Genomic DNA, 26,730 nt, shown 5'->3' with positions numbered 1-26,730 from the left:
AAACCTCAAAAACGTTGCCATTAAATCAGTGGTAATCTGGATGCTGCTGCGTATTTCTAACTGCAATTTATAAGACGGGCACTTGGATCCAGTGCAGATTGTGCTTAGTCCTAGACAAGAAATGTATTTATGTATTTATTTGAAGTGTTTCCTATCATAACATCTTAGAAACTAACCTCTGGGTCCGTTCCCTGTCATTTTGCATTCAGCAGATCCAGGAACCGCCTCCGTTGCGCCCGCCCCGTCCAGACTCCCTCTCTCATGCCCCCCTTCTCTCTCTCTCTTTTGCACACACGCACACACAGTCCGTCCGGATAGGATGGGACCAGAGCAGAGCAGTAGCCACATATCCGTGCACGCCTGACCGCTAAGACTACTTCCTGGACCAAAAGAATGGGACATTTCCAGCAACACTTTTCTCCTTCAACCTCGGTCTCGCTGACGCCGCGGATAATCACTTAATAATGACCGCGTATGATCAATAACATTCGACCACTTTTTCCTGTAGTTAAAGACAGCGATTGATTGCCGATTGACTTCCCCCCCGCCCCCCTTCTCCCTCTCCTCCTGCTTTTTCTCCCTAGACTTCGGGAATGTCGCTATGTGGAAGCCCGCTGCAGACACGGAGGACTCCAACAACAAGAGATTTTGAATTGTTTTCGCGCAGCCTCTGCGTGCTCGCCGCTTTATTCCTCGAAGCTAAGGAGAGCAGCCCGTGCTCGGTCCGGAGGCGAGTGAATCTGGCTTTTTCAAATCAGTGACTGTATCCTGTGACCGTCAAACCGTTTCTATACTTTGATGCTCTCTGCCTTCGTGGCCGCCGTGCCAACTTCGGCTTCAGTGTGTGCGTGTGATTCTTTCTAAAGGACAAGCAGCAGCAGAAGAGGAAGAGGAGAGAGGGGTTTTAAAAAAAAAAGACTAACTTAATCACCCGTTGCCTTTTCTTGTTGCTCTCGATGAGTAGTCTAACATGCGGAAAATACGGGAACCGAGTCACTGGTGGATTTTAACCCTGCTGTTTTTAACCTTGCCCGAACACAAAGACTGTCAACCCGGTAAGTACTTGCAACAAGGGTTTTTTTTTTTTTTTAGCTGTTATGTATTTAGCCGATAGAGTCGCTGTCTATTGTTGACGCCAGTTTTGCTGGACGAAATAGGATTCCCACCTCCCGCCCCCCATATGGGTAACGCTTTGCTGAATTGTTCGCTTGCTGGGCCGAGCCGACATTAAAAGAGCGTCCGACGTTTGGACACGTTCAGCCTCCGTGATTTGTGTGCATGTTATTGATTATGCAGCTGGAGTGTGGCGCAAACTATCCCTGCGTCAACGTGATACAGCTGAATCTGTGTCCGCCGGCTCTTTGACCTTTTTTCCCCCCCCCTTTTTCTTTCTCGTCTCGGCGACCCAACGTCGGCTTATTCAGTCGAAGCGGAATTTCTTTAACACAATAAAGGGATCTGTTAAAAGAGGTTATTCTTTAAGACATCACCCCCATTATTCACATCCCCGTGGAATTAATCAGATTGTGCAAGCCGCGGGGTTTTGTTAGTTTGGACGCCGCCATATGAGGTGGCCCAAGTTTTATTCCCGGCTTACTGTAGTTGTGTCCAGTTCAAGTCGACCTGTAATTTTGCGGTCATGTGTTGAGGTGGAGGGCGGGGCGATAGTCAGCGCTGTTGGGTAGAATATAGATTGTTCAGTGTATGAGGGGCGATTAATGCTCCTCTGCATACGTCGATAACCTGGTAAACTGAATTTACTAGTTTGTCTTTTTGTACTGCAATAAGCAGGGTTGGATTTAGGAAGACCCAGACCCAGGAGTTAGTTTTGGTGCCGTACTCGCACAAGTTTCTTTGAAATATGCAAATTCCCACTTGAGCAAATACACCTTGTCAACACTGAAGCTACACCTCAATCTGCTTAAGTAACTGTTGCGTCCATGCATAGCCCAAATTTAGAACTTTGTATTTCATCCTGGACCAAGTAAGACTAAGTCCAAAATTGGTCTAGGTTTAGATTTAGAAACTTCTCTATATATGTCTATAAATAATACAAAATTGCCAGAAATCAGATGCCAAAACATACAAAAAGCCTTATCTGATTTACAATTATAAATTAATTTCATGCTTTTCTCAACTGTAATATTGCGTCTACTGTTTATGTGTGGAAAGAATACTCTGTTCTAATTAGAAAAAAAGAGAGAATTATAGTGGTATGACATTTTTTTTTTAAATTTATTTATACTGTATTAAAGGGTGGAAACAACCTGTAATGTACACTATAAAATGGTAAGCATTCAACCTGACAGCGAGATGCTTCCTCTATAACATCACATATTGTGTCCAGGGAAGAAAAAAAAGTCAGTGTTCCAACCAGAACTATTATCTGTACAACACCGACAAAAAACAGAAAAAAAAACAAACACTTACAACAATAATGAAAGTCTGACCAATACAAGGAAACAGTCCTGGAGTTATTTGTACATAACAAGATATGGTGACATATTACTAAAGCACTAGTTAGAGATGCTGTGTTGGCGATCAGTGTGTGTGTTGCCTTTGTTGCGCAGCTTTTCCAATGCAGGATTTGTAACGGTCTTAAACCACTGATCTATAAAAGCTACCCTTTATGTTTATAGATCATTTGGACAGTAATTTTGCGTATTTTCATCTAAATAATATTTGTTTGGTCATTTCATTTATGCATGCAAATTACAAGATTTAAATAGTTCTCCAAAAACAATTCCAGTACATTTATTAGTTTATGTAAGGACTACTGAAAAGCAGACGATTTTATACCAATTTCAAAATACAAGTACAGAACCATCAAAATGAAAAAAACTGTTCAAGCCAACAGTTCATAAAAATAAAGACACAATATATCGATCAAATAAATTACTGTTAATAAAAGTCCAGTCCTGAGAAAGAAGACAAAAACACAGATTTTTTCACCTTTAACACTTAACATGAGTTAGAAACCATCCTGCAATAGACTCCAAATACCAAGACAGTTGTGCTGATTCCGATGGAATATCTTACTCGGTACATACAGTGTCATCAGCATACACCTGGAAACCTGCGCTACGACACAAAACTGGCAGTACAATGTTTTCTTATAGCTATAAAGAATAAAACCAAGAATTGAGCCTAAGGGCTCTTTCTAAAAAGCTTAGCATCACTTCTAGAAATGTCTTCATCCCTATAAAACAGAGACCAAATATTTGAACAATGCCAACCTCTCTGTGGTGATGTTAAGCATCCACTTGGACAAAGAAGGAGGCGTGAAGAGAGCACCTAAAACCTGCAGCTGCGCCAGAATTACGTTTGTGTTTGGAATATCATCACTTTCTGATAGTTTTATAGTGGCTCATAGAGCATCGAGATAATTTTTCTTTTGAAACTGGATCTGTATAGAGCGTGGTGTTGACCTTCTGACACATGTTGCACACTGTCAGTGAGGCTCGAAGCAAAAGCAGTTAGATCACTTAATTCATTACTGTTGTCTTTTCACTCAAGGTTATATCATGAGACTCTCACAGAAAAACATAAATTGTTAAATAAATGTGAGTATTGGTTTGGATCAAACAAATCAACAATGATGACATTAATCTAGTTGACGGAACTGCAATAAGTAAGGGTTGTACAAGAGGAGTGTTAAAAGATTAAAAAAATGTTTTCCACATCAAAAGCAGCAGTTAAAACATTTTACTGGAATGCTATTGGGAAAAACTGAAAAAATCTGGAATGTCAGGAGTAGCATGCACTTGACTTAAGAATTGTGTAGATGAAAGATGGTGTGTGTGTGTGTGTGTAGCTAAATAATGCAAAATCAGATATATTGAAGATCACATGAGGAGGGCCTACATGGTCCCATACACGTCCTATTGTTATTTACTTTCTACACTAGTGATTGTTGTATTGTCAAATTTGCTTAAAATTACTTTACTTGCTGATGAAACAGGTGTTTTTTTTTCAGGAAGTTACTTGGTCAGCTTGTCAGCATGGGAATAATCAAATTTAAAAAGTAATGTAAGTAAATGATCATTTTAATAGAACAAAATCTATTATATTTGGTGGTTGAATAACCACTGTACAAATATTAATGATAGAAAGTATACCGATAAACAAAATCAACTGGACTAAATGTAATTGGAAACCAGAAGTAAAATGTGTCAAAACAGAAATGTCTATTCTGTTTGTCAAAAAAAAAAATATTTTGCAAACTGTGTAAAATATAGTTTCATATGTTATGTACTGCCTGTGAATTTGGGGAAAAAAAACATACATTTTCTGCTCTTCAAGCATTAAACAAATTAAATTAAATTAAAGATAAAGGGTAAGGTAAAGAAGTAGATATCTTTTTGCTCACTTTGGGTTTATGCTTAATGATTTATTAGTTCATTTTTTATAAAAAAAAATTCAAATGAATAACTATAGATTTAAGTTAATACTGTACCAATAAGACAATGAGCAAAAGATCAAAGTCAGCTAAATTTCCTGTGACCAATCTTAACCTGTGACCCCCAGAAAAGTTTTACTTTTTTTCCCACCCTTCTGTTAATTAAATGATTAAAATAGCTCTTCTTCTTTTCAGTCGGTAAGTGCATCAACGGGCACAATGTTCTTTGATGCACTTTGTTTTGAGTTTTGTGAAAAAAAATAAAAAATAAATAAATGGGCATATGCTTTGATGCATAAATGAGGATAATCTTGTAATCCCTTCATTTTTGTGTTGGAATTCAAAACTATTACCTTTATCAAAGAACCCGCAGTGTTTTTTTTTTCTGTGTCTTTATGGTCAGTGCTTGTTACATTTAATTGATGAATTTGAGAACAAAGTTTACTCAAATTAATTTACATGTGTTATACTCTTTAGAAAGAGGGTTTAGGTTATCACAGTTAGCAGGGCTGACGTTGAGATTCCCGGAAATTGGTATCAGCCAATAAAAGCCTGATAGGTGGATTTTTAATTGGAATGTATTGACCAGGTTTTAAAATATGAAACAAGTTGCTGAACATGGGACAAAGTAGTTTTTTGAGTGTTTGAATATCCGAAAATATTCTGGTTCTTTTAGCCTTTTTTTTTGGGGGGGGGGGGCAGTCTAAATAAAACATGCATTACAAACATACTGCAAACATCTATGTGTGAAGCAATGCTCATTCTTCCTTTTAACGTCCACATGTTGTTGTAAAAGCAAAACGCTAAATACTAATAAACAGAAAAAATCCACGCATTTGAGAGAGAGAAAATAAAATCAAAATCAAAAAAAAAAAAAAGACAAGATGAGAAATTTGGGGCAGCTTGGACACATTTAAGAGACAAGATTCCACAGCTGGAGCCTGTGAGTGTCCACCCATTTTAAAGACCTCATTATTTACATGCTGTTTCTATTTTTTATTTTTTTTATTTTTTTTTAACTGTGACTAATAATGCTGTTCCTGACTTATTCCAGATTGATGGCTTGAACAAATATATTTGAAATGGTCGGAGTTCATCTATTCAAAATTTTAATCTAGCAAATTGACAAGATGGTTTCTATTGTCTGCTGCATGCAGAAGTTGACCTTGCTTGTGTGTTTATGCCACAATTGTATATTCACAACAGCAACAGCTATTAGGAGAGTTCCTGAGTCTACTCCAGGGTTGTTGTTTCACGTGTAGTGCCACCTGAAAGCCCACAGATCACCGCCTTCCAGTTTTGTATTTTGATCTCGTCACTTGAATACAGGGATTTTTCATTATACAACCAATCTCTCTGGGTTGATCTCTTTATACCAATTCATGTTATTGACCTCTTAGGAATAGATCCAATTTGCTTTGTGGTTTCCTATTTTACCCTCACAACTCCTTTTGTCTTGTTGACTCTGTTGTTGCCAGTTCTTTTCTCAAATGCAAAGCAAACATGCATTAAAAAAACAAAAACAAAAACAAAACCCCAAGTGACACTTTTTAGTTTCAACATTTGAATATCTCATCTTTTTATTTCGGATAGCCATGATATATGATTTAGAAGATGTTTGATTTGATTAATATTTACAGTCTCACTTGGATTTAGGTGTGATTACAGTCAACAGTGGCAGCTCCTCTAAAACCAGTCAGTAATTTTGAGAGTACTTTGTCATTAAGAGGGCTGCACTGAAGGCGTTTGTTGACTGAAAAGACATGTTGGCTCCTCTCCCCACTGGCAAGTGTTTAAGTTACCAGCTGGCTTTACTGATGTAAGTTCAAACATGGTTAATCCGATCACCTGCCAAGTGTTTTTTTTTTTCCCTTAAAGTTTCTGTTCTTTTTATGAACAGTTTTCATGATTCACTTAATCTCAAATACATCTTTCCATTTGATCATCCATTTTTCTAAATGTAGGGAGGCTGTGTGGACCTTATGTATCATCAGTGGTTGATACATTAATGCAGAGAGAGAGAGAGAGAGAGAGAGCTATAAGCTAACATAGTGGAATGCCTCCTCTCCTAGACAACCCCCCCTTTCACCACCACTTTAAAATCCCTTAGTTCTAAACTTCCACGTCCTCATGTCTTCACATTGCAGCTTTATTGACTGGAGGCTTTACAAGCCCCTAAAAGCTGGGTTTTCTCATATGGCTTGTCTCACCAAACGTCTTGCACAGAGAGGAGGAATGGGGAGAGTGGGGGGGGGGGGGTGAAGCAATACAGACTGCCCAGCTGACCAGCTTGAAGGTGGTAGAGGACAAATCTAGTTGAACACTGCCATCTGATAGATTGTGTCGTTTCTGGCTGACTGACATGAATCTTTCAAAATCCATCATAGAGTACTGGATGTAAAGCTGAAATGGAAATGTCGTAAATTCAAAGATGAAATGGCTCGTCTTAAATTATACATACTTCATTTAACCCTAACCCTAGCAGGTTTTATCTTAAGGCTTAAACCCATTTCTGCTTCAAGTGTTACGTTTTGGTCCTAAATTGAGAATCACATAGAATAAAGGGTAAATATTCAATGACAAAACGGAAAGAAGCACATAGGAGACATAATTCTAGTGTGTCTATATATGTCATATAAAACTATTTAGGGAGTGCAACAGAACTGGGCATTCAATGTTATTTTTAAAACTCTTGTTAAGATGCTGTCACCCTGCAATATAGGCTAGCCTATTCAAAATATGTGTCATTTGGGTCTGATGGCGAGAAAATGAAGGGGGTTTTAAGTCCTGTTCTTTCTCTGATGTTTTTGTGCCATTTATGATGCTCTTTTGTTCTTAATAGTTCATGTGCATAGGTATAAAAGCTGTTGAATTCAGTGTTCTGCCACATCAGGAGTATGTCAGTATTATGTGTTGTGTTGCATTTAAATACCACTTAACCATCTGTAAATAAAACGTGAATGCTTTAAGTACCCCTTAAAGCTAGAGTATATAACTTTTATAAAAAATGTTTTTTTCTTTTACATATTTGTTAACACTGTCACTTTGCTGTGACAGTGTCACATTTGTGTGAACAAATCAATTACCTCTGCCTTCTCCCAGTGCTAACAGCAGAAGGCAGTTAGCACTGGTTGATCAAAAACAACCAGAGACAGGAGAAGAGCCTTAGTGCTGTCAATCAGACTTAGGTAGTGCTGCCATTTTACATTCAGTTTCAAGCATCCAGCAAGTTGAGGCGAGTAAAGTGTCAATGGGGCAGAGAAATTAAGTAATAGTCATTATTGGTTAACCGCTGTGATATTTGAATAGCAATGGGTTAAATTCTGTAACTGTGGTTTACATGTGTGGTATATGTGGCATTTGAGAAATTATGTTGAAGAATTTTTTTTTGACCTGCCTCAAAAAAAAAAGTCATGGCAGCCTGATCCACATGGTGAACCCATACAGTGTCAAATGAAAAGCAGTATTTCTGGGGTTTTTTCTTTTCTGTCATTGAAATAAAAAGGTAGATGCACACTAATCTAATTTTGGCATAAAGAATAATCCTTGGTAACTGATTTGGACTCAGTTTTGTGTCATGCCACTACCCTGGTAGCTATGACAGTGGATACTGCTTAAGAGATACTACATTAGCCTACAGACAAGAAACCATGGATACAACTCACATACTCAACTCTGCTAACATTGCAAACATAACTTTGCAATGTTATGTTTTATTAGTATTGAACATGCAAAGGTTAGTAATTGTGATTTTTAGCCTATGCCTTTTTGTTTCAAGTGAATCCCTAAAAATCTGCTTCTAAACGCCTCTTACATGGAAGCAAGCGCAAAGGGAGAGTTTGAAATGCGACTTCAGCCTAGGTAAACTGTAGACGGCCCCCTCTCAGCTTTTGATAACAGTATTTTAGGCAAACACAAACGTCTTTCCTTTTTTTAATTGACAGTGTTGCAATTACAGTGCTCTTGCGCTCATTAAAGCCAATGATCATCTTCCTGTTTGGAGCATTCAATGAAAATACAGCAATGCAGAAAAGGATTAGACTGAATGGGCTTTTATCCTACTGGCAATTCATTTTAGGCATGCAAGGACCTCGGCAAACAAAACAGAAAAAGAAAAGAGTCAGTTATTCAATAAACGTAATGGCTATCTCTATAGTCCTGTTAATAGGGAAAATTACTTCTCAAAGGACATGTATTAAATTGATTTGGATTTAGGTTAAAAATCTATATTTTTTTGAATTGGTCACAAAAAAATCTAAATAGTAGACATGCCATGTCAACAGCACTGGGCAGGTATGAATTGAGTTTTAGAAGAGTGTTGATCCTTTGCCAGTTATCAATTAAATGCCGGAAAAAAAAAATGTGTGAGAAAATGTGTTTCTGTCAGTGAAAACCATTATGACCATAATGGAATCATGATTATCTCCAATAATTGTGATAATATGATTAATTGGTAACCATGACAGGCCTGGATACAAAGTGGGCAAACATTTTATTAATTTAATAAGTGACGTCCGGACACCCTGCTGTGCCAGCAGGATGCCAGCTGTCTGGATCTCACTGATGTCGGCAGCGCCATCATTATCATCCAGGTCCTTCATATCTTCTCCTGATAATTAGCACAATGTGCATCATGCTGGCAAAAGCTCTTCGAAAGGGAACAGTTGTGGTTTTAAAATAGCCTCACTAAGTTCTGCTCAGTCTCAATCATATATGGGCTCAGCTTGCCGTTATCTTGTTGTCTTTCCACCAGCTGCTTGTGCCACCCACTAAATGGTCCGATGGGGAAACATTGCAACTGTAATCACTTTTCACTGGTGTGTATATAATTTGCTGTGGATCCTTTTTACTGGTGATGCTCATCCTTCCCTCTCTGCTTTCACATTTAATGACTAGCTTATTTATCTTTCTAATTAAACTGGTGAAACTTTTCACACTACAATGCATTACTGTTCCCAGTAACATTTTTTAACTGTGATAGTTTTGAAACTGTAATGGTGATAACTTTGCTTTTTTAAAAAATTTATTTATTTTTTTATAACAGCTGCCTGATTTCAGAGAACTGAGACTCGGCACGCAACTCGTACCTTATTATGGTGGTTAAGCAGTGATCACCATTGTGGTTTGGGAAAAAAACACCCCAGCATGTTTACCTCGAACTGATCAGCTGTGAAAAATGTGCTTCATTTGGCTGAAACAGCTTGTAAAACGAGATATGCCCATTATTATTCCACACCTTCCCTCAGAGCTTGTAGTCACTAACAAATTAAAAGTTAAGTTTATTTATGCTACGGCACAAATACATTTATCGTGAAGCAGATTTAGTTCACTTAGTACCTGTACATACTTGGAAAAGGACCTTCAGGTCCTAATGGTGTAAGAGCAATGAGAACAGCCTGGAAATTAAAACACATTTTCATGAACACAATCAGGAATTGATTTAGGGTTTGAGATTATTGTTCCAATCAGAGAATGGTTTTCTTTTCTCCTTTTTGGGGGTTTGAGAATAAATCTTTCAGCGTCGCTGTAGATGGAATAGAAAGCAGAGAAAAGCCTTTATCATCTCTCTGGTGTAAGGAGAGTAAGGATGTATGCAAGTTTATGTTTTAGTTTCCAGAATTTGTTGCTAGTTCAACATGTTTGCCAACTTTCTTTTTATTCAAAAGTGTATTTGGGGATGTTAGATAATTTCACAGTGCTGTTTTTGCTGGAGAACAGGAAGAGGAAATGTTTGGTATAATATATATTGTGGTATAGTAATTGTTTCGCCATCTGTGAAATTGCACTGCTAATAATCAGTTAACATGATCAGTTCAGCTGCCAATTTATCCCACACTGTCCACGACACCATCACTGGAAAAAAATATTAATTCTTGAAAGCCTGTTGCCTAATAAATACATTTGGTTATTTCGAGTGTTTCCTATACATGAGGACTATTAATATCACACTCGTCAAGGTGTTAAACCGTCTTTTTCAGCAGAAGTTTTTTTTTCTGATTGAAAAAAACCTGCTGATTTGGTGCCTTTTACTCAGAAAGTTTTAGACGTTTATTTTCTTGTACCCTTGTAGTCATTATTAATGAGTAAAGCTAAAGATTTGGTCATTTCATGTGTAGACGAAAGAAATATTTTCACAACATTGTATTTCTCTGACCAGGGCATCTTTAAGTCTAAGCTCAAGACTTACTTTTTCAGGCAAACTAATAAAACCATGTTACATGGTGGCATTGCGCCTATCGTTCTTTTTCTATTAGTTTTCTATCCAATTTCTACTTATAGTTTTCTTGCGTTGGAATTTTTACTGAAATATACTTCAGTCTCTTTAGTGGATTAAGTGCTGTATGAATCAATCAATGTGCACGCAACAACATTTTGTTTCACGTGAGGGTGTTTTTTTTTTTTTAGCAACATATCTTTAGCAAACAGATTATGGTGATTACGATTTTGGATACCTTTTACATAGACATGCAATTTCTGTAATAGGTAATGATCAGTGCTTCTAAATTGAGTTGTTGCAAAATAGTTTTTAATATGTTGAACACTAAACTGTAGTTACGGACCGCTCAAGAAACAATCCATTTTTACATGTAGAAATAACAGCTCATTATGTCACTAAAAATATGACTCTAAGTAAATGTTTTATCTGAATCTCAGCAGCAGATCAAATCCAATTGAAAACAGTATAACTACATAAATCATGATATTTACATAAGCGTCAGTGCAAACATTTGCCCTAAAACCACCGGCTTAATTTATTAATACCATTTTAAATCTTAGGTGGTTTAACAAACAAATTCTTTCTTCTAGCCAGACAAAGAATTAGCGTTTGCAGCTGTGTAGGACTTGCTACTGGTTTGATGGAAAAACCATGAACAGGGGCATTTTTCTGACCTAAGGGGCCACATTAGGGACATTAGATTTAACAAGCTGACGAGTAGTAGTCTACAGAATGCCACACTGTTTGTTTATTTTTCTTCTTCTCATTTTTAAGAAGATTTTGTGACACTAGTAGCCTTTGTTTATTCGTATCTTGGCATGAAGAAGGGCATAGAGAGAAAGGGGATGACATACAGTAAATGGCTCGGGGTCGGGTATCAAACCCAGCAGATTTGTTAAGGACTGTAACCCCTATTGGTGTACCCTTGTGTGTGTGCGCAACAATGGAGGCTTATGCGAGAAACAGACCATTTTTGGACTCCTAAGTAAAAGCTGCGCTATAAATCATCATTGCAATATCTGTGTGTGCATTAACAATATTTCAAGGGACAGTTTGGAACGCAGTGTTTGTTGGTTGGTATTTCAAGTTGTCATGAGTGCACACTTTGCATGCCAATAAGATATTTAGCTTGTCGGACAGAGTCTCGCTGCCAAGATGACCACATCTCAGAGATTATGCTAAAGCTTATAGAGCGTGTTGGAAGCAATAATATCACAGCAGCCCCACTCTTCAGTAGCCCTGGGTTAGAATTTATTTACAAATCATTGACTTTTGCCCTATATCATAATAGTGAGTTTATCATGGCCTGCGGGACACACACCACTGTTAGGTTTCATCATTCTAAAACAAAAGCTATTTAATATTCTGTGAATTTTAGCACCCGATGCACATAAGGAGCAACCAAATTACTCATGGGGGCTTTTTCACTCAGATTATCATTACATTAGCACTGTGAGATGACCAATCATTCTGAATATATGAGTAAAGTACTAACTACATTTAATGACACCAGCTCTCAGTTTGCTGCAGTTTATGACTGCACAGGTAGATGTCACTAAATTCCATATACTGCTTCTATGACTGGCATCAATTGTTTAGTGGGTATACTAGTATACGTAGTAAAAGTTATTGAATATGAATTTATTGCCACCTCCTTTCTTTGTTGCAATTACACTTGCATTTTTCAGATCCCCAATCTAAGAGCGCTTGCTTTAGTTTTCTTTTTTACTTTTGCACATGTGTTGCTTTTCTTCATGAAAGCCTGAGGAACAAATATGTGAGAACAGTTCTCTGGCTTATGTGTCCACCGGCTACATCGATTTCCAGTTGTGCCACGGCTTTGTCATGTCTCTTTTGGGATTTTCATAACTTTCAGAAATGGAGCACCCTCAAGCAGTCTGTTCTGTAGCAGCCATGTTCCCAAAGATGTTGGCAGTTGCTTTAGGGTTTTCTTTTTGTTTTTACAGGCTTATAGGAGACACAGATTCCCAGCTCATATCTAATCAATCTAGCCAGGAGTACTCTGGGACTGTGTTTTACTTGCTTTAATTACTACAGCTGCCAATATCTGAGGGAACAACTGTGGCATTTGCTCTCATCCTTTTCATATTTGTGTGGAAAAAATTAATAACAAATGAAAAAAAAATGTCATTAAACATTCATTTCATTTTGTCGATCTGTATTTACATATTCACTGTTAAAATTTATGCTTCAGAGAAAGCAGTCAGGCAAAGGCAGATCTAGTAGTATAAATACATTGCAAGATGGCGACCAGAGCCCGGAGTGAAGTAGAACGTCATGTGCCTGCTGAACATTAGCTCCCTTACTGACACAGGCAGTGTGATCGCCCTGCCTGGAAATACGGAAATTGTTTTTTTTTTTTTTTAAAGTGGAATATTCCAGCCGACGTGAGACTGAAATAGTTAAAACTCAGTTTATTTCCTAAGATAATCTCAGTAAGTTGACGTTAGCAGTGATTAAGCTGTTTATTTGCCTAACTTATGTTAATGGAGGCGATCAGTCATCACTTCATTACGTGATGTGTACGGTTGAGTTCACTTAGTCTTTCAGCCAAGACACTCAGAAGCTGGTCACAGTAGCATTTTAATCATTCAGGATGACTCACAGCCACTTCACTCCAGATCAAGACAGATTTCATCTGTCTCCGAGACATTAAGCCCAAAACACACACACAGACTAACTGGATTTGACCAGGTGGGTTTGAAACAAGGGAAGAAAATTGCCATTGGGGAAGCTAGTGTACTTATTTCCTGTGCTACGTGACAATGGTGATTAATATCCAGGCAACAAGACACTTTCACTAAAGGACATCTCCTACACTGGAGGACTTGGCCATATCAATAAATGTCCTTTGTCCTTCAGTTGCTATGTCCGCTCTCCCCTTAACAATCTTGCCACGATGTGATACTGTGTCAGCTTTACTTACAGCTGAACTGTCAGTCACTGCTGCCCTGTAGAGAGCGAAGACAATGGAAGCTTCAGGCCTCTTTTTCCTTTATTGTGTTATTGTGGGTCAACGCACCATGTGTGTTTTCTTTGTGCTCGAGTCTTTGTTGTTGACGTCAGTTAAGATTGCCTTTTTCTGATGTGAGGAAAGACGAATTCAGTCTCCTCGACAAAGCTCATTTTGCCCGTCATGAACTACGGCTGAAATCATTTAAATATATGGGATTAGGCAACACATGTTTTATCAAGCTGCTAGTGCTGTGCTGAATGCAAAATGAGCTGCCTGAATGAAAATCAAGGTGTTTTTTTTTTATTATTTAAGTTTTAATGTTTGCACAAATTTAACAAGTATAGAAACTGAATTGTATCTGTTGTTCTGTAAATGCATGGTATGGTATTAAAATTGGTTATTTGGAGTTCAAATTGGATCACTGCAGTCTTTTCTTTTTTTTTTTTTTTAATAAAATAATCCACTCTGCTGACCATTTTAATGGTCCAGAGTAGGAACGAATTGGTATGAGGTCCTTAATGTGTGATATCCAGGAGTAAAAAGAAAATAATATTTGTTTTTTATTTAAGTAAATATTTCTAGTGCCTTAAAAAAACATATTAAATGTGCTGATTATCACTGGTATAATATTGTGTTGACTATTATTGAAACCGTAACTTTTTTATGTCCTGCTTGAAGCTGCATTATGTAACATTTATGAAAAATATATTATTTTACATATTTGTTAAAACTTTATTTATAGTGTGATGCAGGTAATTTGTGGGGAAAAAAATCGAGATCCTCTGCCTTCTGCCAGTGCTCCTAGTACTAACTAGAAACAACCAATGAGAGGTAGGAGCATTGTTAGGAAGTATATACACATACTAATATTATTATTTATTCCAGTACGTCTGATGGTCTTGTTGCAAAGCACCAACCTATGGTATGTAAAACCACATATAACGTAATACCTTGTTCACCATTGAATACCTTATTTTTAGGGTATTTGTAAGTATGAAAATAATTTTAAAGAAAAAAACATCCTCAGCACTTCAATGTAGTTGTAGTTAAGGACTTACATTCTTGTGTCCTTTCTATTGTCCTGATTTCATGAAATCCTTGTCAAATGTTTTTATTCCTCCTCCTTAGCACTCTTTGAGATCAGTCCTGAGGCACTGGGTTTCAAGTGAGATTGATGTTCTGTTTGTTTCTCTCACACTTCGGCTACCTCACACGGAGAGAAAGCACTAAAAACATCAATGGAAGGAAAAGGATAATTGGTGTTTAACTACGTTACTTAAAACCTCTATCGTATCTGAGCTAATTCTAGGCATCTATCAAGTGGTTAGGTAAATTTTGAAATGATCAAATACTACCATTTCATCTTGAACAATTTTCTTTGTGTGAAAATGACAGAGGAAGCAGGTGATTAGATTTTGATGGTGGCTAATTTCAGAAGATTCCAGCGATGAGGATCTGCTGAGTTCAATGCTTTTTTTTTTTTTGTTTGTTTTGGGAGCAAGAACAGGAGTTCACACTCTACCCTATCGATCCTGTTGACATGCTCCCCTTTAGGGAATGCAAATGTTTCTGTTCTTCAACACAAACATCCAAACCTTCCTCATAGTGGAACCCTAATTAACTTGAGATTTGAATACCATGGCCTTTCCATTTGACATTTCCATATTTCAGGAACATATTGTTTTATACTTCCCAACAAAGAGAACCCCCGCATTTATCAGTCAGTGAAGTTTTACGACGAACGAGTCAACAGCTGAATTTATTGAACACTTCCAAACAAAACACCTTCCACTTGATCCCTGCATAATTCCTGCCATGCTGTCATACAAATTCCTCCTTGTGTGCGTCTCTGTCAAACGCTGGTGTTAACTATAAGTAAGGAGGCAGCTGCCATATGTTATTGTCAAAGCCGGCCTACACCTACAGCACATGTGTTTCCCCCCGCAGAACAGATCTATCCCAAGGTAACCACTAATCACTCAGGGATTCCAGCAATCATCGCTCCACATGCCCATCAGTAAGGGTCAAGAAAAAGGAGACGGCAGCCACTCGTCTGCACCAATTTCCTGGCCTCTCTAAGCAATGATCTGTGTAGCTTACACATCAAAAGTTAAAAGGCTTTGAACGAGCCTCATCACACTTTTGTTTTTGTTGTGTGTTTTTTGTCACTGCAAAGGTGAAAGTCGAGTAGGAATGCAAAACCAAATCTGAGGAAACAGATCTGTTAGGGTCCTAACATCTTTGAATGCCCTTCATTAGAGATAAATTATATCAAGATAAACCAATGTTTTAAATTGTTACAGTTTTAAAACCATGTCATATCATTCTTATGGTTTAAGGTATTTTTAATTGGAAGCTATATGAAAACAATTGTACAGTTATGGACTACGGCATACCACACTACTACCAGGCTCTGTGGACTGCTGGTCAACTGGCTTAAAGGAAGCTACTACATACACACATATAAATAAAATACAGACATGTGAAAGCTAAAGAGTTATTTTCATTTATACGAGTTATTTTCATCACTTATAAAGTTTTAAGATGACAATTGGCAAGTTACGAGAAGCATGTTAAAGACAAAGCTAACCGCATAATCTCAGCTTGTTTTATTCAACAAGGAGCAATATTGCAAAAAATGCATAATAATCTCTTTAATAGTAAAGTTTACTTGAAAACTGCTAATTTCAGATAGTATTTATTCTAAATGTTTATATAAGTCTGTTTGAAAATTTGCAGTATGTGTCTGTTTTCTTCTTTTCTCTCGTTCCCATCTGTGCTTCCGACATTCTGTGACCTTCTGCATTGTAACCAATGTAAACATCTGCTGCCGTGAGACTCTATCCTGGCTAAACATTACACTAGCATGTAGAATGTAAGTTCATTAACAGTCAGAATATATTAGCAGACAATTATTGTACTCCAAACAGTCCTTTGCGATATGAATATTGCACGCACTGATATTACATTGAAGATGTATTCACAAAATATGGTACAATTTTAACCTAATAGTTATTTGACCATATGATGGTATTTCTAGGCTTACTTAGATGGTTAGAAACGAACCAGTAAGTACAGAAAGCATAGGAAGTATGATACAGAAAGTATGGAAAAAGTAAAAACCTAGAGGATGTCACGTAAAAGTAACTTATGTTCGTATCCAAAGCTGGATGTATATTTTACAATCCCCATCCCAATGTACATGCTCTATTCAAAATGATGGTGAATCAACATGACACTCATAGTTTGTAAATGCAACAGAATGACCTTGTTGCAGGTACAAAGAGGGTCATTCTGTTTGTACATGCACTAAAATAAATAACATTTTAGTGTTTTCTAAAATGTCATTTATTTCTTTGTATTTAGACCCTCATCAAGCATCTTTTGAAATGCATCCAGGTAAGAATCGATGAAAGCAGATTTCAAGTGGTAAGCAGACTTTCTCGAGTATCTGCACACATAAACAGCTCATTTAATATTCCTGTTATTTTATAAACAATGTGTTGAAGACCTCAATTGTTAAATAGTTTGACAAGATTACCTTTCAGTTTAAACGGAAAGTTATTTTTTGCTTTTTGTTGCTCTGGACACAGTGTGTTACTTCAGCTTGTTTAGAAATGTTACAACAGCTGGCACTTTAAACATTATTATTTTATTTTTTTTTACTTTGAACCTGAATCACATGATTTTTTTTTTCCATGGCCATCTTTAAGTCTGAAAGATTGGCAGCTATAGGCCCAGGTTGGACGATGGCTTCACCACACAGCTGTGGTGTGGTATTTGATTTGAATCACTGCCTTGAGTTGGAGCCAAGTGGCCCTCAATTGAATGTTGCTTTTCACTCTTTGTTTGCTCCTGTGTGCGCCGGTTCGTACATTTAGGAGGCTGGAATTTGTTTTTCTGCAAATTTAACTACATGGAGATGACGAGATCAGTGCCAGAGTGGCCTCTGTGTGTTTGATGTGAAACACGTATGAGTGTCTCTTGATGGTTTATCGGAAAACAACCTAGCTGCTCTGTGTGCGTCGAAGAACACGACCGAAAGAGAGCGAATGTCGAGGAGTTGTGATCTGAGCAGGTGTCCCCTTTTGTTGTGAGTGATGCGTTGCAGGAGATTGTTTCTACTGTAATCATTTTGTAATCCCCTTTGGTTAATTAGTGGGCACCTCGTTAGAGCTTGCCACATTATTTTCTTTTTCCATCATTATTTGTCCCAAATTAATTAGAACAATTTTGTATACGTTTGAAACTTTATATTCCTCAGTGATATAAACATGAATTTATGCAAGCATTGACCGGTCACTAGAGTCCTTTTCTTTTACTTGACAAAATTGTGACGAGTGATCCCATTGCCAATGGTTACCAGATGTCTTCAGTTAGAAACAAAACAGTGGGCACTAATTAGCTACAAGAAAATGAGATATTTTTAGTGAAAGACAGGAATTTTCATAATTTATATCATAAAAAATATAAAATTGAACCTTACAACTGTTAATTAATCGCCTAAACTACTTTTATTGATGCTTCTGTATTTGAAAATACATTGTCCATATCAGGTTTGCACTGTTGCAGAGGGAGATGAAATTATTCCATTTTTCAAGGTGAAAGTAGACATGGCATAAGCTGTACAGACTCTATAGGGTGCTGATGCTCAGTTCATGCTGGGACAGTCACCTATGACATTGTCAACTTTCTGTGTGAAGAGCACATATTTTATTCTCTCACCTTTAAGTTTAAATGTAGCAGAAAACAATGTGTTATTATGACAGATTAGTACAATGTCTCCTGAAAGGACCTTAATCTAGTTTTAGGTAGGGTTGCATGATAATATATCAAAATAAAGAGTCACCCCAACTGCCAAATATGTTGTCTGCTACAATTTCCTAAGGATAAACATGTAGGAGAACCTTTTTAGAGAGAGCTGTTTTCGGTTTAATGAGCTCTTCAGGTATCTCCAGATGTTTTGTATTAACAAAGCACACAAAAGTAGAAACGCCATCAAGTATTTCTCACACGATAAACTTTATGCTCACAAACAACACTTGTGGTTTTTTTCAGTTTTGTGGTTTAATCCTGGGGCAGAAAGTGTTTCCAACAGAGAGAGAGTGGTTTTTGGTTGGTGAGGACAAATCTAGAATCTTCATTTGCGTACCTCTTTGGATCTCACCCACGTTTCCTGCATTGATTGTCTTTATAGCAAAAGTGCTCGCTCCATCCGTTTTTGTGTTGACAGTAAGAGACCTTGCATTCATTTGACATATTCCTGTAAGGTGTTTGTTGTCAGGAAAAGTATCTATTTTCTGTCTACAACCAAAGAGAATGGCAGGCATCAAAGCAACCCTTTTACAGATATGTCAGCGTGGTGTAAGGTTTGTTCTTTGGCCAGAAAAATGCATTTTTTCAATCCTTTGAAAATTGATGGGAAAGCTGATCCTGACATACATGTTTCACAATTTGATAAATTCTTACGTTTTCCGGCTTAAAATATAAGAAATTTCACCTTCTCAGTCCCGTCTCAAACCTTGTTCCGTCCTGGTTATAGTTGATGTTAAACACTAGTGAGATTACAAAAGAGGATGCAGGAAAAGTATCAAGTGCAGTACTCATCATGGTTTTATCTGTCGTTTCTAAATCCAGCCTTCAAGTATTGATTAGAGTCCGACATCAAAGAGCATTTAAAGAGGAAGGGAGGAGGTTTTTACTGCTTGTATGGCCCTGGGCTGGCATGACGAGTCTGTTTGGAAGTGATGCATGCAAAGGCCTCGTTGCAGTGGTTTTTTTAAATTTATTGCTAACGGTGACCTAAAGGTTAGATATTTTTCATCAGTACCAGACACACGTTTTTCACCGAGGCATTTTTCTACTGGTATTTAATTTGAACCGAAACGTTTCAGTGAATTTTCAACCGCACTATAGTCGTATTTCACAGTCTGACAATTATGCTTTACTGTTTTGCTGATGCTTATTTCTAAATCATGTTACAGTAGCTCCGCTGCCATAAATTTTCAGGCTGGGTGGCCGCGCTGTGCTGCGAGCGCTCAGCTGACCTGCTAGTATCAGTGTCTTGCTCCTAGATGGACCCATTTACATTGCCAGTAATCAACCATCTCCACTCATGAGCCCCTACTAATGTGTTAGGAGTGTAATGTATCCACCAGAGGCTGCTGAATATATTTCAGAATCAATAACTAGACAATTCATGCAGGACTGCACACTATGCTTTTGAAGAATGACCTCATAAGCTCTTGGCACTTAAGTGATCCAATAGCCACATATTGAAAATTGAAAACTCACTTTAGTCAGTAAAATTTCCTGACTCTGTCTGGGCTGCTGTGTACAGTCCTGCCAGTCTCGTGTCTTGACGCAGATTTGAGAGTTGTTTATTGTAGACTGTGAGAAGTACAAGCCTTAGTTGGTCGAGTGGAGATTCGCAAGCCTGATTTTTTTGTGTAATTTTGTTAATGGTTTTCATCAGTGCTCCTGATGCACTCATCAGTAACCAGTCCAGCTTTTTAATGCATTTAATTCACTGTACGAGCATCAGCCTGCAAGCGCACCTGCCAGCCGATTGACATGGTTAAGATTTACTGTACAATTTCATCTTTTCTCAAGAGTAGCTATCGGCTGTAGATCCAGCCTGTCTGTAATTGGCTATGTTAAACATTTACTTCTCAGCAGGAAGTCATGCAGTTTTAATTCAGAAGTTGGTCAGACAATGGAGCGATTGTTCTTTACCAGGATCCTTTATAAACGGGGAATAAATGGCAGGATGTGCGTATTTCTTTTCCCTTTTCTTTCTTCTTTGTATTTAAGGAAGACGGAATACACTTGAGACTTTCATCTAGACCTTTTCGCCCACATTCTCCATCAAAGTCTGACACATGATGTACTGTGCGTCTCACTTATCCCTTGTGGTAAAAGGTTTAGGACGAGTGCAGCACACATGACACGTCGCTCCACTCAAGGCCTTCTAACTCCACGGCTTGTGTGTTATTTTAGCATGGGTATCCTACGTCAGTATTTTGCTTTTTGTCACTCTTGATTGTTTCAGACAGTCAAGCTAATTTTAATGTGAGAAATAGCTCGGGTAAATGCAAAGTGCAGTTTTCAGAGAGCAATTTAATTTGTTAGTTGTCTTAACCAACCTGGCCCTAGGCAAGAAGGTACTTGTTCCTTAGACCTAATGACTGGTTGCATCACTCCTGATGGCAATAACTGCTATCAAGCATTTGTCACAACTGACAAGAAATCTTTCCCATAATTTTGACCCGCTCTTTTTGCAGAATTGTTTCAATTCAGCCGCATTGGAGCTTTTTTCTTGAATTAGCATTAATGACCTGTACAGGGTCATGCCAAAGTGGGTAAATTGTACCTAATTTAACTTTTTTTTCCTGTTATTGGAGCCATTAAGAAGTGCATTTTCTTGTATACTGCGAAATCATCATTCTGTTGTATATAACCCGGTACTCACAAGCTGAAGATCACAAACTGATCGGCCATCCTCCTTCAAGGTTTTCTGATAGAGAGCATTGATCCATCAGTCGTCTGTACGCTGAAGCAGCAAAACAAATCACACCATCACCACCATTTTTGGTGTCTATGTTATGTCTTTATTCTTGCAATAATCAGACTTGGGGCTGGTTTGGAATTATGAAACACAGTTTTTATCATTTAAGTCATGACTTAGTTACAAGGGTTATTTGTTTTTTTGCACAGTGGAAGTTGGTTTCAAAAACTTTCATTCCCCTTAATAAATAGGGCCATGAATTTGAGACTGCTTTTTGTATTTCTTCAGGTTAACATTGTCTAATGTACCGTTTTATTTGAATCATCTGAGACACTTAGGTGGAGTAAAAAGAAAAAAAAAAATCTGTAAGGAAGCAAATGCTTTACCATAGCACTGTACCGTCTTCTGGAAGCAGAAAAAAAACTCCCTATGAACGCAGACATCTGACCTCTGGGCACGTTGAGGGCTGCTGACACGTTCGGATTTGATTATAATGAGATGGCCTTATCGAGTTTTTCACCAGATAAGTTTAGACAAAAGACTGCAGAGCAAGTGTGGCATAATGAGAATGTCAACTGTGCCTCCTTTGCCCTTCCTCTTATTCTACTGCTTTGTTGTTCAAGTTCGATAATGAAACACAAACAAAAATGTTTTTTTTTTTTTTTTTTTTTTGTTTGGGAGAAAATTCAAGGCAGCAGTGCACACAGTGCTCAACAATCGTGTACATCTGGCTTCGTTTCCGGACATATTGAAAAGTTAGCTTTGACTTTCTGCCTCTTCACTGTGTCTCCTTGTCTCTACATCTCAATATGAATTAGTATTTGAGGCTGTTGGCACCCTCTGATGCCCTGACAAACATGCAGTAGCACTTCCTGTCAATTACCACGATGAACAAAAAGCCTTGACAGGTGTGAGAACATGCACGCAGATATGCTCATGCTTACAAAAAAAAAAAAATGACAACGAGAAGATGTGAAGGATTTATTTATTTTTTTTATCAGTCGAGGAAAATGATTTTTAACACTTAAGTTAATTGGGTTAATTTTACTGTAACACGGCTCCATTTCTCTGGCCCAGGGATGCCGATGGATGCCTCTTTGCTGAAACTGCTCATTTGCGTTTAGCTGTGCCGGTCTAAATATCTGCATTGGGATTTGAGTTGTTGTGTTATTATTTCATAGTTTGGTGTTTTCGCCCCGAGGCCCGGCTCCCTCTGTGCCGTATCTCTGGCTGATCTTGGCATTTCTCGTGTTCCCGAGGTCCTTGGTGTGACTCGAACACTTCCGGGGGATATCTTGCAACATTTCCCACTTGCTGAGGAACGAGAAACGCGTGTGCTTACAAGATCAAGCTCCACTTATTTTTATTTATTTATTTATTTATTTTTCCTTCCAGAGCTTTTCTGCCTAAAAGAGGCATCGATTTTTATTCCTTCCATTTTTACTACACTGGCTTGCAGTCTTGATGCACTGCAGATAGACTGAAATATTTGGCATTAAAAAGAGCACATTTGAAATTTAGGTGTACTTGTCATAAAGATATGAGTTTAACAGCAAACGGAGCAGATGTCCTTATATTTCACAGTTGACACTCTGCATCGGAGATGAGTTTGTCCTAGACGGCAGCTGTCTCTGGCCGTATGCACTTTTTATTTTTTGTCTTCCTCCCTCCTCATACATAGCAATTTTAGATCATAACTCCTCCCTTCACGCACTCGTGATGCCTGCAAAACTTCTGCTTTGCATGATTTCAGACGGAATAATGTAAACGCTGTTTAGACCGTAGTTTGTCTAATTAGTAAGTTTAATGAAATGCATTCTCTCCCGCGCTTAATTATAGGGACGAGTTGGGAAAACAGAGATGGGTGACGGATGTGGGCTGTGCTGCCCTCTCCAGCAGCAACTGCTGTCAAAATGGCCGTATGTAGCCTGAATGTAAAGCAGGACAATGCTGAGGCGGAATGTCAAAACTGTGACAACACTGATGTGCCTGGAAGTATCTGCTTCGCATAAACACACAATTAATCATGCTGACTTCATTAGAGATGTGGAGATAATGGGAAAACATGTTATTAACTAAAATGAATGCTCTTTGAGATGTTGTCAGTTTTGTTTTGTTTTTCATAAACTATTGTTTTATTTTTCAGAACTAGTGAGAGTGCCTCAGTATATAATGGAAGTGAGCTTATGTAATTTCCCATAATGCACTGATCTTCTTTTAAATGATAATGGATTTTGGGGAACATAATGTAACACCAGAGCTGGCGCACAACAAGGGAATTATTTGCATCTTTTCAAATCCAAAGCTAAAAGGGAAAAACAGTAGCAGCCACAGACTCTTCTAAAAGATGACATTGTTCTTTTTAATCAAACTTGATTAAAAAGTAAAACCTTTTTAAGGAAGATTCTTAAAATGATTTTTGGGTAGTATGTTAAACTAAAAAAATTGGCAAAAAAATCTAACTATTAATTTGACTTCTTATAATCCATTTAGTAAATGAAAAGTTACAAAAATGTTATTTAAAATGAAATTAATTGCCACAGTGGGCAATAAATCATAACACAAGTCAAAATGTGGCATTTTGTACTTATACTTTATTGTGTTTTGCGTGTAGAAACAATAAATAGGTAATCTGGGTGTAGATGAGACAAGATGGCATGTCATTTAATAGGATGTGTGTGTTGATCTTTCTGAGTCACAAACTGCAGACAAACTTGCCTTTTTTTTTAGTACACCATCACCTAACATGCATACTTTGAATAATTCTACATTTAATTTGTGTACATCTATTCAGTTGGTAAAATCATCTATTCTCTACTTATTAGCATGTTAAATCCAAATCCTGTTAAATTATTGCACCTTACCCAATTCGTGAGGTCCACTTCCTGTTTGCCTGTGACATGTATCTGAGCTACTCTCCAGCATAGACAAAACAGGAGAACATGTTATGTAATGTAACCTGAATGTATGTTGATCTCCAAAAAAAAAAGGAAAAAAAGGTTGTGAATATCTTCAGCTATTACGATGATTAAAGATTAAACAACTGGGACTGTGACAAAAACTCCAGAGGAGTGGAGAAGTTCAATTTGCTACTGTGCACAGTGAGAAGAATAGTAATGGAGGTCAGACATGTTGCAAAGCTCACTTTAAAAAGAAGTACGGAAAATGTTCAGTTTGACATCATGTTATTTTAATAAAACACATTTATTTGAAGGCTTCTTACCCATTTGTACGAGGACCATGAACAAATGCGGAGGGAGCTGCACATCATATACCCACACGTGTTGATATGAGCTTCATAGAGCACTGGGCTGGAGATCTCAAGTTTAATGAAACTCTATTAAAAATACATCATTACACTATCACATGCCGTTTCATTCACATGAACATCGGCTTTCCACTTTATTTAAAGTAAGTCCCAGCATACGTCACCCTGCTGCAACCGATAAACGTTATCAGTGGTGGTTATTTGAAATATGATTCTTCACAAGTCCACTTTTTACCCCCCTCTTTAATGTGTCGGGTTTGCTTTAGAGCAGCAGCGTCTAATTTCTAATTCGAAATAGTGATACTTGTAATAAAACTGTGTATTTTGCCCACATTTTTGAAAAAAAAAACCAACAAAAAAACCCCCAGAAAAATAAGATCTGCTGTACAAGACAGGAGGGTTCAATGTTATCAGGGGATCTGGCAATAAACGCAAACATATAGAATATTGAAAGCTTTATCCTTTCAAGCCAAATACCTTGACTGTGGACATGTTGGCATAATAGATAAGCTGATGATTCCTTGCGTGAAGGCTTTTCAATGCTGTATATATGAAGGTCCTCCCTTTTTTTGTTGAAAAGCGAATATATTGCTTATCAGATCCGACGGTTGTTTTCTCTGTCAATAACCGGGTCAGCATGGTGGGCAGCTCCATCCTACACTTGCATTAATTGACCACAGTAAGTGGGTTCTTGAAGCTTGTGCATCTGTGCATATCTACAAATTAGAATATCATGAAAAAAGTTTATTTTTGCAATTCGGTTCAAAAGTATGTTTATAAGGAAACATTTCAAGCATTTACATCTGTTACTTTTACTGGTTATGAGTTAGAGGAGCTAATGGAAAATCAGTTTCTCAGCAAATAGGAATATAATGTAAGAAGAAATAGATTTTTTTTTAAAGATACACAATAATTTGAAGACTACTGACTTTACAGTGTTGGTGGGCAATTATCATTTGTTTACCACCGTCTTGAATTAGACACATAAGACCCAGTCATCGTTTAATTTTATCATTGATGATTTGTGGAACAGTGTCATAGGTGATGAGCCTCTCCGTTTTGTCATGGTCAAAATCTATATGTTCACCTATTTTAGTTCACATCATACCTCCCTCGCCTGACGTCATAGACATTTCATTCTCCAGCCAGATTTTACAGCCGGCTCAACAGACCGTTTTTAGCCCTGCTGCCTTGGAATCCGGACCTATGGAGTTTGCAGGTTCATCCTGTGCATCCAGGGGTTTTCTCTGGGTACCTTTGGGCCTCCTCCTACGTTCCAACATGCCTTTTAGGCCTTAGCTCCTCTTGATCAGTAACATCCAGACATTAGCATTACCTTAGCAGAGCCACAGGATGAGCACCTCCATGTTATGCTGCACCATTGCAGTATTTCATGCAAAAAAAAACAAACAAAAAAAGAACAAACTGACTGCTGAGTACAGATACTGCACAGTATTTGTTTTAATTTTTCTTTTTTTTAAAATCTTATTTAATATTCTTTTTGAGAACAAGACTTTTGGGGTTCCTTTAGCTTTAAGCCAAAAATCAAAAGTAACCAAAATAAATACCTGGGATTTGCGACTGCATTGGTAATCTTGAAATGAGTATCACTTTGGAATTGAATTGATGAAATAAATACACTTTTCTATCATTTTCAAAGTTTTAAACACGGACCTGCAATTTGAGTGAAACTGTAAGAAATCAGCTGCTTTTGAGAGTGTGAACAAACCAAATAAAATCCTGCTGGTGACATAAATGTGCCACACATCTGATCCTAACACCAGTGATTGATATTTTAACGCTGTCCCCCAATGACTAATGCAAGTTAAATGCTCCTGTGGTTGTTGTTAGGCTGCTGTTTTTCAAGGGCTCTCAGGGGTTCTTGGCTTGTTGTTGCGTGTGATATTATGGAACAAATAGTGGGGCTTAATGGTGGTGTAGATGATTTAACAGCCCTCGGGGCGATGGAAAAGGAAAATGATTTTGCAGGAATATACAGTGTACAAAGTGTTTTTTTTTTCTGTAGCTCTTTTGAAATCTTTTTTTTTTTTTTCCCCTTTTTGTTTTGTCTGCTGGTTCCCCCCCCCAAAAAACAACAACAAAAAAAACAATATCAAAGTAAGAACCCAGGCCAAAGCAGCTGTATGTATTGTCTCATTTAAACTACTTGTTAAGCTACATAATTCAGCAGTGTTTTCAGATTTATGCGTGTTTGTTTGAGTGCAGCAGAGCTCCTCCGTCTCCTTCAGGCCCAGCACCGACTTCGTTGTCTGCTCTGCTCCATCAGAAATGCTGTGGCTTTAATCCTTTGCCCACAGGGGACGGCTGACATGGATGTGTGTAAACTGTTGACATGGTGCTG

At 37.7% G+C, this 26,730-nt stretch overlaps 1 protein-coding gene across 1 annotated transcript in view; it reads left to right on the top strand.

Moving 5' to 3' along the window:
• Positions 1 to 290: 290 nt before the first annotated feature.
• Positions 291 to 26,730, top strand: part of ca16b (carbonic anhydrase XVI b) — a 156,170-nt gene continuing 129,730 nt past the window's right edge. The window contains exon 1 of the mRNA XM_014988115.2: positions 291 to 1,055. Coding sequence (XP_014843601.1) covers positions 971 to 1,055 — 85 coding nt within the window. The 5' untranslated portion in view covers positions 291 to 970. The remainder of the gene's footprint in view (positions 1,056 to 26,730) is intronic.

The sequence above is a fragment of the Poecilia mexicana genome, unplaced genomic scaffold (assembly GCF_051168715.1).
Source record: "Poecilia mexicana isolate PSO_F unplaced genomic scaffold, ASM5116871v1 scaffold_5, whole genome shotgun sequence".
NCBI classification, from domain to species: Eukaryota; Metazoa; Chordata; class Actinopteri; order Cyprinodontiformes; family Poeciliidae; genus Poecilia; species Poecilia mexicana.
Note: the sequence above shows the minus strand (reverse complement) of the source record. Positions and strands in the feature narration are given on the sequence as shown.